General features: G+C 49.2%; 1 protein-coding gene across 1 annotated transcript; it reads right to left on the bottom strand.

Moving 5' to 3' along the window:
• Positions 1–6,593: 6,593 nt before the first annotated feature.
• LOC134397017 (persephin-like) lies at positions 6,594–10,499 on the bottom strand. Its single transcript, XM_063123627.1, has 2 exons — positions 10,391–10,499; positions 6,594–7,033 (listed from the first exon to the last, which is right to left on the bottom strand). Exons 1-2 carry the CDS (start codon positions 10,497–10,499, stop codon positions 6,594–6,596), a joined length of 549 nt encoding a protein of 182 aa, XP_062979697.1.
• Between the last annotated feature and the right edge of the window lie 2,312 nt (positions 10,500–12,811).

Here is a 12,811-nt window from a genome sequence, read left to right as displayed (position 1 = left end):
TCCTCTCATCTCCCAATGGAGGGGCAAACCAACAGCTCCTTCTTCCCCACAAGGTGAAGATGCTAGCCCTGTGGGTTCATTTAAAATAATGAACACAGTTGGAATATAAAGATAAATATCTAGCTCCCCTCGTGAATGAGGACCTAGATCAGTACATACATCAGAGCAAAATCTCCGTCTATCCATTATGAAACTTGTTGGGAGTCTTGGTGCTGAGCTCTCAACTTACTTGCAGCTAAGGCGAATTTTGCAACCAAATCTGTAATAAATACATTATTACCAGCCAACAATATGCAGATTTGCTCAAGGGAAGATCAATCAGAAAGATAGCGAAGAATGCAATCAAGAAATTTTTGTCTAGGGGATGTATATATAGGGTGACCCTATGAAAAGAAGGACAGGGCTCCTGTATCTTACAGTTGCATAGAAAAGGGAATTTCAGCAGGTGTCCTTTGTATATATAGAGAACCTGGTGAAATTCCCTCTTCATCACAACAGTTAAAGTGCAGGAGCCATACTAGAGTGACCAGATTTAAAAGAGGGCAGGGCTCCTGCAGCTTTAAACTGTTGGGATGAAGAGGGAATTTCACCAGGTTCTCCATGTATACAAATGACACCTGCTGAAATTCCCTTTTCTATGCAACTGTAAGATACAGGAGCCCTGTCCTCCTTTTGACAAGGCATTGGGGGGAGGGTAAGGACAGACAGTATGGAGCAAGAAGGCCTTTGAAGGTACATAGTAGAGAGGGTTTGCATGGAGGTGGATTAGTGGCAGCATGATAGATAAAAGACGCATGAAAGTCAAACAGGCCACCAGGGGAGGATCTACACGGCGTCCTGAAGGCGCTTGCGTGCGCCTCCAGTGCGCCCCGAAACTCCATATGTAGATCCTTGCCTACCTGGTCAGAAGAGGCAGAGGAGGAGGAGGAGGAGGAGGAGGAGGCGGCCCCGCATCGCCCCTCGCAAGGAGGAACGACTCCGAGTGATTGACATTGTTGGTGCCTAGAGCGTCCTTGCCACCGCTGCCCACCTCCCTGCCGGCCTCCTGCTGCCGGCGAAAGAGCCACCCAGGGCGGCAGGAGGAGGGCGGCAGCAGGAGGCCGGCGGGGAGGTGGCCGGCGGCAGCAGGAGGTGGGCAGCGGCGGCAAGGACGCTCTAGGCACCAACGATGTCAATCACTCGGAGCCATTCCTCCTCGTGAGGGGCGATGCGGGGCCACCTCCTCCTCTTCTTCTGACCAGGTAGGCAAGGATCTACACATGGAGTTTTGGGGCGCACTGGAGGCACACGCAAGCGCCTTCAGGACGCCGTGTAGATCCTCCCTTGGTCAAATTAGGCAGGGCCAAAGCATGCCGTGAGAAGGTCCAAGCAATCCAGGCTTTCCTTTACCTGGAAACACTGGCAGGGCCAACCAACCAAGCCTCCCCCACACACACACACTTAAAAAAAAAGCAGCAAGTTCCTAGACCTTATGATTATGAAGTCATGCTTGGACGTGCATGAGCAGAGCCTGGCGAAGAGGAGTTCAATTAAGCAAGAAATGTTCCCAGTGGTCGGAGGCTGTGTCTTTAGTACCCTGTACAGCTCATTGCCTTCCCCTTCAAGATGAAAGTTGTGCAAGATAACAGAATCCATGCTCATTTGCCTAATTTGTATAATTTAGACATGTTGCAGGATTCAGTTTGTGGTTGCATAATTTTGATCTGCAACATAAAAGCCTGGGTGTATCCCTAATGCCACTTAATCAGCCTTTCAGAGAGCCAGTCTACATGGATCGGATATATAGCCTAGATCTTGAGCATGCAGTGACCCCCTTGCCCCTACTGCAAATGGAGAAGATGGTAGGACCAGCATGCATCATGTCGTCACAGCACACATACAGGGATGTTACATGGGGGAAAGCATTACTACTTCTCTGTAGAGGGGGAAACTCTGCAATTCTAGCCGACTACAAAAATGCTGAATGAATGAATCCTAATGAATGGCACAGGCAGATACTAGGAAGGGCCATTGGCTCAGCGGCAGAACAAACACTTTGCATGCAGAAGCTTCGGTCCCTGGTATCTCTGGGTAGGGCTGGAAAAACACATGCCTAAATCCTGGAGAGCCACGACCCGTCAGTCTGGTGCACAAGACTGAGTTAGAGGGAATCTACATGTCGTACTGAAGGCGCTTGCGTGCGCCTCCAGTGCGTCGTTAAAACGATGGTGTAGACGGCGAAAGAGGAGACGGAGGAGGAGGCGGCTGGGGAACTGGCCGCGTCCTTGCCGCTGCCGCCGCCGCCTCCCTGCCGGCCTCCTGCTGCCAGGCTAAGAGCCACCCAGGTCGGAGAGCTCGGCAGAAGCGGAAGCTGAGCTCTCCGACCCGGGTGGCTCTTACCCCGGCAGCAGGAGGCCGGCAGGGAGGAGGCGGCGGCGGCAGCAGCAGTGGCAAGGATGCAGCCGGTTCCCCAGCCGCCGCCTCCTCCGTCTCTTCTTTCGCCGTCTACACCATCGTTTTGACGGCACACTGGAGGCGCACAGAAGCGCCTTCAGTACTACGTGTAGATTCCCTCTTGGTATATAAGAAGGCAGCTTTGAATGTTCCTATATGTCAGATTGACTGAGCACTTTTGGCAATGCTTTCCAAGCTCCCCACCCCCACCCCTGCCCAGCATCCCCACCTTGCAAGAGAACGGATGGGGCAAATGCGAACTACCTCTGGCAAACTGAGTTTGGTTTTGATCTGTATGATCCTGGCATTTTAACCCTCCCATTCTCTCTCTCATGTACATGAACATTCCAGAAGTGCTGCCCAGTTGAGCAGGAACTTTCAGGCCCATTGCATGGAAAGGAGGGATAGCAAATGTAGAGAGAAATGGTAGTGAAAAGATCTGAAGACTGAAATCTCCAAATGGACCTCTTGCTGTGTTCAGACACAGGGGGTCTGAAACAACATGATAATAATCAACAGTGGTATGGATTAGGATGAGCGTTGAGTTGGCTATTAGTCCACGCTGAGTTGACTCATCCCCCACCCTCTCTCCCCCCTCAGTCCTCCTGTTAGTATCCCATCAGCCATTGCTGCTGAAAATCTATCCTGCCAGCTGAACTAGAGCAGCAGCCATTGCTTAAACCAGTCTTGTCTTGCCTCTCTGTGGCTGACAAAATAACCATCTGTGCCCTCCACACAACACGATAACCAATGGTGGTTCAATTAACCAAGTCCGCACAGCGTTCATTATTTCAGCTAAATAACCAACTGTTGGTTAAAAAATTCCCTCCACACAACATGATGGTGGGTTAATTAACCAACTGTTGACTATTTAAACCAACATTGATTATCATGTTGTCTGAACCCAACTAGCGGAAGGACCCGACTTTGTACGCAGTGTTACGATTCCTGTTACCAATCAAATGTACAATGTTTTGATGTACAGATTCATTGGAACATCACAATTGTTTTCTTCAGCATCCCGTGATGTCCACCGGAAAACACATCTTTTGGTGGCAGTATTAATTTTGAGAGCAATATGTATGACAAACGTAAAGGTGGAGGAAACAAATCGGAGAACAATACATGTAACAAATCTGACGCTAAATATGCAGTCGGAATTGTGCACATGACGTTCAGTTGTAGCATTAGCAGGAACGAAAAGAAAAATGTCGTATACAAAGCACCAAATGAACGTCACAATCAAGAAGTCGGAGGGAAGAGGACGAAACGTGCCGACGGCAGTGGGCAGAACGGAACAAAGGATGGGACTGGTGTCGGTTGGGAGAATCAGTCAGTGAGTAGGAGTTGAGGCAGTTGTTTGCTTAGACGAAAGAGAGAAGTAGTTGAGTTAGACGCGGCTGCTCACCTGGAGAGCAGTTAGTGAGATCACAAAGGTGAGGTTAGCATATTGGAACCTCTACTTATTATTCTCATCAGTTGAGTGCTTGTTCTGGATGTGCTCTGATACAGCGAAGCCTTCAGGCAAGGCTACGCAGCTGCCAGAGTTGGACACGTGATGCCTGTCCTGGCCCTTAGACACAGCCCCTGCCATGATGACCCCCCCCCAAGAGCCCTTTGAGGGAGGGGTCTGTCCACTTCATTCCCCAGAGTGGGGGCTGCCTTGCAGGGAGGGGTCAGCTGTATAACTCTTTCCTTCCCTCAGGCTACTTCCTCCTGGCTTCAAGTGTCTGAAAGGCAAAACTATGTCCTGTTAAGAAAGTCTGCCATGTACTTACCTGAATATGGAACTGCAGGCTTCAACCTCACGGAGACGTTTAAATCTGAGGTATTCCACTCGTTTTGGATACATAGATAGAGGGTGCGTTTTCTATTGCTTCCGAACTCAAAATCATCTAGTAGCAAAAATAGCTCGTTCCCTGGTGTACCAAGTCCAATTCAGCACACAAGGAGGAGGGGAGGAGAAGTATGGGTCAAACAGCGTTTATTCGGCAGAATAAAGAGGCACCGGAGCTAACTGCTGCAAAGCATGTGCCTACCTCGCAAGGGAGGTAGCAAGGTATTTATACACTGTCTTCTCTGGTGCCACATACGTAGGCATCATCTAACAGGAAATTTCTAGCTGAAAAGAAAGTACATGGGAATACATTTTCTTGGCAAGCATCTACAGCATTATTTATTATTTTCTTTATTATATTTATATACTGCCCCATAGCCGAAGCTCTCTGGGCGGTTTACAAAAGTTTAAAACAGTGAACATTAAAAAGAAATATACAAAATTTTAAACCATAAAAAGCATTAAAAAAAAAGACGATATCTGTTTAAAACAGCTATTCTGGGGTCAGTTTAAAAACTCAGCATATGCTGTTAAATGCCTGGGAGAAAAGTCTTGACCTGGCGGTGAAAAGATAACAATGTTGGTACCAGGTGAGCCTCATCAGGGAGATCGTTCCATAATTGAGGGGTCACCACAGAGAAGGCCCTCTCCCTTCTTGCCATTCTCTGAGCTTCCCTCGGGGTAGGCACCCAGAGGAGTACCTTAGATGTGGAGCATAGTGTACGGGTAGGTTCATGTCAGGGGAGGTGTTCTGTCAGGTATTGTGGTCCCAAGCGATGTAAGGCTTTATAGGTTAAAACCAGCACCTTGAATTGGGCTGGGAAACATACAGGCAGCCAATGAAAGTGGGCCAGTGTCAGTCTTATATGCTCAAACCTTCTGATTCTGGTTATCAATCTGGCCGCTGCATTTTGCACAAGCTGCAGCTTCCAAACTGTCTTCAAAGGCAGCCCCACGTGGAGCGCATTGGAGTAATCTAATTTAGAGGTTACCAGAGCATAAACAACTGAAGCTAGGTTATCCCTGTCCAGATAGGGGTGTAGCTGGGCCAGCAACCGAAACTGGTAGAAGGCACAACACGCCACTGAGGCCACCTGGGGCAACCAGGATGATCAGGGGTCTGGAAACAAAGCCCTATGAAGAGAGACTGAAAGAACTGGGCATGTTTAGCCTGGAGAAGAGAAGATTGAGAGGAGACATGAGAGCACTCTTCAAATACTTAAAAGGTTGTCACACAGAGGAGGGCCAGGACCTCTTCTCCATCCTCCCAGAGTGCAGGACACGGAATAACGGGCTCAAGTTAAAGGAAGCCAGATTCCAGCTGGACATCAGGAAAAACATCCTGACTGTTAGAGCAGTACGACTATGGAACCAGTTCCCTAGGGAGGTTGTGGGCTGTCCCACACTAGAGGCCTTCAAGAGGCAGCTGGACCACCATCTGTCAGGGATGCTTTAGGGTGGCTTCCTGCATTGAGCAGGGGGTTGGACTCGATGGCCTTGTAGGCCCCTTCCAACTCTGCTATTCTATGATTCTAAGTGACAGAGATGGTTCTAGGAGAACCCCCAAGCTATTGACCTGCTCCTTCAGGGGGAGTGCAACCCCATCCAGAACAGGTTGAGCACCCTCCATCTGGTCAGAGGAACCACCCACCAGCAGCATCTCAAGTCTTGTCTGGATTGAGTTTCAATTTATTAGCCCTCATCCAGTCCATTGTCGCAGCCAGGTTCGGCATATCCACAGCCTCACCTGTTGAAGATGAAAAGGAGACATAGAGCTGTGCGCTTAGAAGAAAGAGAGAAGTAGCAGCATGTGTGTTCTTTTTGATGGTTTTCTAACTTTGTGAGGCTTGCTCTATAAAAACCCGAGCAATTTGGCCTGTTATCTGTTCTCATCTGACTGAGAGCGTGAAGGTGCACCAGACACTCAGATAACCAGTCCTGACACGGCATCCGTCATTTCTCTGAGAACCAGAGTAACTGAATCAAGAGTTAAGGGACGTGTAAACTTCCTTTTGCTTTCATTCTCTGCATCTTTAACATGCAGCCTTGGATTACTGTTATTGCTTCTTTTAAATTTCGTTTTAACTGTTTTTATTCTGTTCTTGTTTTCATTTTAGCTTGTACACCGCTCTGAAATGTTTCAATGGGGAGCAGTATATAAATATTCTAAATAAATAAATAAATATCTTTATTTCAAGTTCCTGCCCTTAAAAACTTATGTCAGAGCCAAGGAGAGGATCGGGACCCAGGTAAAGGGGGCTTTTCTACAACTAGGTCTAGGACCACGCTCTGCACCCATTCCCGCCCCCTCTTCGCCACGCTATCAGCCCACACAGTCACAGGCGTTGGCCACGAGCTCCTCCACCACTCGCCACTTTTGGCTGTCATCCATAAAGGCCACTTCGTTGAACTGTACTGGACGACAGCAGCGTTCCCCTAAGGCTGGGACCTTGCTATTCCGCAGCAAAAATAAGAGCGCCAGGTCATAGTTCCTGCGGGGGTAAGGGCAGCTCCTGCGGGCTACGGGGCACCTCCCGCTGCAGTACTGGAAGCGGATGACCTCCTCAGCGTTGTAGCCCAAGCCCAAGCCCGTGACGGGAAGCACCAGGCTTCGTAGTTGGCACTGTTGCTCCTGACGCCTCTCCAGAGTGTGTTGCTTTTGCCGACTCCTGGCTGGGCTGGGAATTGATTTGGCTCGGAGTTTTATCGGCTTGTTCTGGAGGCCCGTAGCATTCGCCGATGCTCCTTTGGAGGTCCGTGTTTCTGAAAGAAGAGCGAGAGGAAGTATGGCGAGGAGAACTGGCACCTTTCTGCCACGTCCGCCTATTGGAGCAGGACTGGCTTGGTGCAACCATTGCTGGATACATGCTCTAAATAGAATGAGAAGGTCAGATCTGCTGCTTTCTGAGACCCCAACTGGAGATCAGGGGGGATTCCACACGTCGTACTGAGGGTGCTTCCATGCGCCTCCAGTGCGGCCCCAAAGCGATCGTGTAGCTTGCCTGGAGAAGAGACGAGGAAGAGGCGTCCTTGTCGCCGCCACCCACCTTCCTCCTCGCCGGCCGGGACGGAGAGCTCGGCGGAAGAACCCCGCCTTCTTCCGCCGAGCTCTCCGTCCCGGCCGGTGAGGAGGGAGATGGGTGGCGGCGACAAGGACGCCTCTTCCTCGTCTCTTCTCCAGGCAAGTTACACGATCGCTTTGGGGCCGCACTGGGGGCGCATGAAAGCGCCCTCAGTACGACGTGTGGAATCCCCCCAGGCTGCTGGTTCTGTGTCTCATCACTGCATGGATTTGATGGGGCACCAGGCAAGGAGCAGGAATGCCTCAGTATTTAGCCATTGCTTGGTTAAATTAGGAGGGGCAGAGCCAGAGGACAGCATTTTGATGTCAGGAGCAGAAAATCCTCGTACTCTTTCTCCTCTTGCTAAGTAACTGGGAGAACAATTCCGCTGTGACGCTTTCCAGTGTTTTCAGTGCGGTCATAATTCAGTGGTAGAGTTCTTGTATTGGAAAAGAGATCCCTGTTTAATTTCTGTTTTTTTTCCAGAAAAAATAGGTAACAGTAGTGGTAAAATAGGTAACAAGCGTAATAAAGAGTTTTATCACACCCGCGTTATACTGTGCAATCACTGTGAATTGCATGCAAAGGACTCTGAAGTTTTCCACCTTATAATCTGCTTTGATTGTGAAGTACTCTCATGCATCCTGCCTTAATTGTGCAATAAAGCCAAAAGATTTGCCATATTTAGCCCCTACATTTTGAGCGTATTTTCTTGACCGCCGCTGGGGTGCAGGAGCAGGTTTTCAAAAAAATGCTTACATCTGCATAAGCTTTAAAGATAAAGACACCAAAATTGGCACAGTAATAGATATTAGGGAGAGCTTTAAGCAGACCAAATTTGAATTGAATTGGGTCATCCATTGATTTTTTAATGATTTTTTACATCCTCCCCCCCAAACTCTCTTCCTGGTATGCAAAGGATTGCTGTTGCCCGGTAGCAAAAACAACAACATCTGCACTACGGGGATAATCCGAGGGAAGCAGGTAGGTGGGATGAAGCTCAAAGGCAAAACAGGGAAGGGGCCAGCACAGTGCGTAAAACCCTCATCCCAGCCCTGGGTGCAGATTATCCCATATAGAACCACTGGAGATTGTGAGATGGACACTTAAGCTTGGTTTTCTATGGCGCTTGTCCCATTGGCTATTCAAGCCCGGATTTCATTTGATGCCTTTTTTTACTTTAAGAATAAAAGCAGCAGGGTTTTGGGGGTGGGGGAGACCTCGGGCGGCACCACTAAAGGCGGGAATGTTTCCTTGACAATTTCCCGACTGAACGCCACCACCCTCTTTGAATCCTCCCAATGGCTTAGCTGCAGGAAAAAAGAGAGGCACCGTGCAGACGTCTAGCCTTTTCCATCCCAGCAGACTTACTACCAGGCTGAGGGGGCGGGTGGGGGAAGGAGGGAGAGGGGGTGATCTGGGAGGTCTGACCGGTGCAGAGTAGAGGGGAACCATCAGTTCCCATGACGTAGAAACGGTACTTCTATCCTTTGATGCAATCTAAAACTGCATTTGCTTTTTGGCAGCCACATCACAGTGACTTAACCCACCCACCCCCAGCACTGCCTCCTTCCCCCACCCTTGAGGCTCGTTTGAACTTCCAAAAAGGTGCTAGGATCCAGAAAGGATGGCAGGGACTCATCCCAGGATACCTGAGAGAGCGCCTTATTCCCTACCAACCTGCCCGGTCACTGAGGTCATCCAAGGGCCTGCTCCTGGTGGTTCCACATTGACCCATCCTCCGATTAGAGTCCACCAGGGGAAGAGCCTTTACTGTGGTGGCCCCACTCATATGGAATTCCCTGCCTCTGGAGGACAGGCAGGCACCAACTTTGTATTCCTTTTGGCACCTCCTGAAAACGTCATTGTTCCAGAAAGACTTTCCTTAATGACTGTTCACGGTTCACCTTTAATTTTGCTTCTTTTAAAAATCTATTTTAAGGTGTTTTATTTTGTTGTTATTGTATTTTATCTTGTACACCGCTCTGAAATTTCGAATGGGGAGCGGTACATAAATAACATTGCAGTCTGCAGTGGACCTTTCTCAGTGCCTGAAGCAGAAAAGGTCGTGCAGAGGGGGGCCTGACCTTCTCACCACTTAGGTCCTCTGCTAAGGCGGAGAGAAACCCATGATTTAATAGTTTACTTAGGACGCCAATGCTTCAGGGCTGGCCAGGGGGGCATCCTAGGTAAATGATTCAGTGGTGCTTCAGCCACTGGATTCTGGGGGGGGGGCAGCCCACCCGGCTTGGGCCTCCCTAATCTCTCCTTGCACTCCCCCACCCCACTTAGCAGCTGATGACCCATGGCCAGGACCTCCCCCTCGCTTCTCTCTCTCCCCTTCCCTCTGCCTCTGAGCGTCTGTCTGAGGCCCTCCATCATCCTCGGTCCAGCTGCCACTTCTGATCCGGCAGCAGGAGAGCCTTGCGCTCCCATCTGCTTCTGCATCCAAAATGTTGCCACCCTCCGCCTGGCACAGCTCCCCCAGGCAGCCTCGTTGTTGGCAGTGTTTCTTCCGCTTGAGTAGAAGAAATCTCGGGTCAGGGCAACGTGTTTTCAATGGGTGGCTATTGAAGTTTTCATCCTGTCCTCCTTCCAAGGAGCTCAGGACAGCACACAGGGCTATTTCCCAACAACCGCTCGGCTGTTTCATCCCCACAGCAACCCACTGAGATCTGAAATAGGGTGACTGACTAAAAGTCAGCTCCGTGGCTGAGGGGTAATTTGAAGGGAGGTCTTGCCACTCTAGCTGGTACACCACTCTGGTTCTGCAAGTGGACCTTGGCGTTGATCTAAGCATCCGTGTTGCCAAACTTTTGTTGTCCCCATGCAACTGCTTGTGCAGACAAATGACTGTGAGACTCAGAGCACAGGTGCGGTCTTCTGGGTCACACAGGTCATTGGCAAAAGAGCAGCAGAGCGCCCCAGACAGGCCAGTCCTGCCAACTGCAGTGACACGCCATCTACTACCGCCACCGTGTCCCACGCCTAGCAGCATCGATTTCTTGGGGGCACAAGTTGGCTGGAGCCTCTTACAATTTCCAAGCTGTTGACATACCTAGTCGTGTCCGCAGCGCCTCCCTGACCTTGCCTTCATTGGGCTGGGAAGGAACAGTGTGGATCAGCAGGATGAGAAAGAGGCTGCAGAGGAGCAGAGGGGCACCCATCCCTTCGCCAGTTAGCAGGGCCATGATCTGTAGGGGAAGTGGCTTCTCTCCCCTCATTTATATCTTCTTTGGAATAGTGGACGGGAGGGGGAATAGCATGTACCCTGGCTGGAGGAAAAGCCTTAACCCTTGCGCCATGTGTATCAACAGATCACACCGGCAAGTGGGGTTTCCTGCATGGTAGGCTCAGAGGCTCAGTTGAGGCGGCACTTATAAATCATCACAGCTCTGATGAGATGTCTGTGCAGGATACAGGCTCTGCAGGCCAGCCCAAATGCACGACGAGCCCAAATAGCCACTTGGGGCAGCGTTATTCCGAAGGTACCAATGGAAAAGTAAGATCTGTTGCAATCCTGCAAGCATGCAAGATGTGAGCTATTATTTACAGCCAAACACGACTGAGTAATCGACGAAATGGTATTGAAGCAGTACATCCTAAAGAAATTTGATTGGCTGCCGTTTCATTTCAAGAAGGGGTATGGAATTTTCACTATGCCTAAAACCATCCCAGACAGACATGGAAAAAATCCAGGAAAGTTTTGTAACAATCAGATGTATGGTTTTTGAGTCCATCAAGGACATATAAACACACACTTCCTTTTAGATAGATAGATAGACCGACCAGCTGCGCACAGGTTAGAGATCCTTTTTGGTTGATACAGAAGAGCCTTCAAGCAATTTTACACAGCTGTCAGTATATAGCCATAGGCACGACAGTTTCCCTATGCCTGAAACCATCCCAGATGCGGGTAGGACAAATCCTGAAAGTTTCATATTATCCCCTATTATGCTTCTCCCTTTTCTGCTTCTATCTACAAGATTGTTGGGAAAGAGCCCAGAGTAAAATACGGTAGTTGCTAACAAAATGTTGCAAAAGCCAAGAAATTCTTAGATAACCAAAATCAAGTGAAGGTTCTCCAGGGAACAGTGAGTATTATTATAAATAATAATAATAATAATTTTAGGCTTATGTTTTAAAATTTTGAATATTTCTTTTTAATGTTCACTTGGTTTTAACCCAGAGAGCTTCGGCTATGGGGCGGTATATAAATGTAATAAAGAACATAATAAATAATAATAAATAATACTGTAGATGCTTGCCAAGAAAATGTATTTCCATGTACTTTCTTTTCAGCTAGAAATTTCCTGTTAGATGATGCCTACGTATGTGGCACGAGAGAAAACAGCATATAAATACCTTGCTACCTCCCTTGCGAGGTAGGCACATGCTTTGCAGCAGTTAGCTCCGGTGGCTCTTTATTCTGCCGAATAAACGCTGTTTGACCCATACTTCTCCTCCCCTCCTCCTTGTGTGCTGAATTGGACTTGGTACACCAGGGAACGAGCTATTTTTGCTACTAGATGATTTTGAGTTCAGAAGCAATAGAAAACGCACCCTCTATCTATGTATCCAAAACGAGTGGAATACCTCAGATTTAAACGTCTCCGTGAGGTTGAAGCCTGCAGTTCCATATTCAGGTAAGTACATGGCAGACTTTCTTAACAGGACATAGTTTTGCCTTTCAGACACTTGAAGCCAGGAGGAAGTAGCCTGAGGGAAGGAAAGAGTTATACAGCTGACCCCTCCCTGCAGGGCAGCCCCCACTCTGGGGAATGAAGTGGACAGACCCCTCCCTCAAAGGGCTCTTGGGGGGGGGGTCATCATGGCAGGGGCTGTGTCTAAGGGCCAGGACAGGCATCACGTGTCCAACTCTGGCAGCTGCGTAGCCTTGCCTGAAGGCTTCGCTGTATCAGAACACATCCAGAACAAGCACTCAACTGATGAGAATAATAAGGAGAGGTTCCAATACTCTAACCTCACCTTTGTGATCTCACTAACTGCTCTCCAGGTGAGCAGCCACGTCTAACTCAACTACTTCTCTCTTTCGTCTAAGCAAACAACTGCCTCAACTCCTACTGACTTTCCCAACTGACACCAGTCCCATCCTTTGTCCCATTCTGCCCACTGCCGTCGGTTCTCATGGTGCCTGAACCCTGTTAAACAATCAGTTGGGATGAGGCACCTGAAATTCAAGGATGATCCTGATTGCAAGTATACCCTAAAGGAAAGGAAAGGAAGCTCTCGTGCAAGCACTGAGTCATTGCTGACTCCTAGAGGGACACCTGCTTTCGCTGATGTTTTCTTGGCAGGCCTTATAGCGGGGTGGTTTGCCGTTGCCTTCCCTGGCCGTTATTACCTTTCCCCCAGCTAACTGGGTGCTCATTTTACCGACCTCAGAAGGGTGGAAGGCTGAGTCGAACTGAGCCGGCTGCCTGAGAACCAGCTTCCGTTGGGATCGAACTCAGGCCGT

Source organism: Elgaria multicarinata, chromosome 3 (genome assembly GCF_023053635.1).
Source record: "Elgaria multicarinata webbii isolate HBS135686 ecotype San Diego chromosome 3, rElgMul1.1.pri, whole genome shotgun sequence".
NCBI lineage: Eukaryota > Metazoa > Chordata > Lepidosauria > Squamata > Anguidae > Elgaria > Elgaria multicarinata.
Note: the sequence above shows the minus strand (reverse complement) of the source record. Positions and strands in the feature narration are given on the sequence as shown.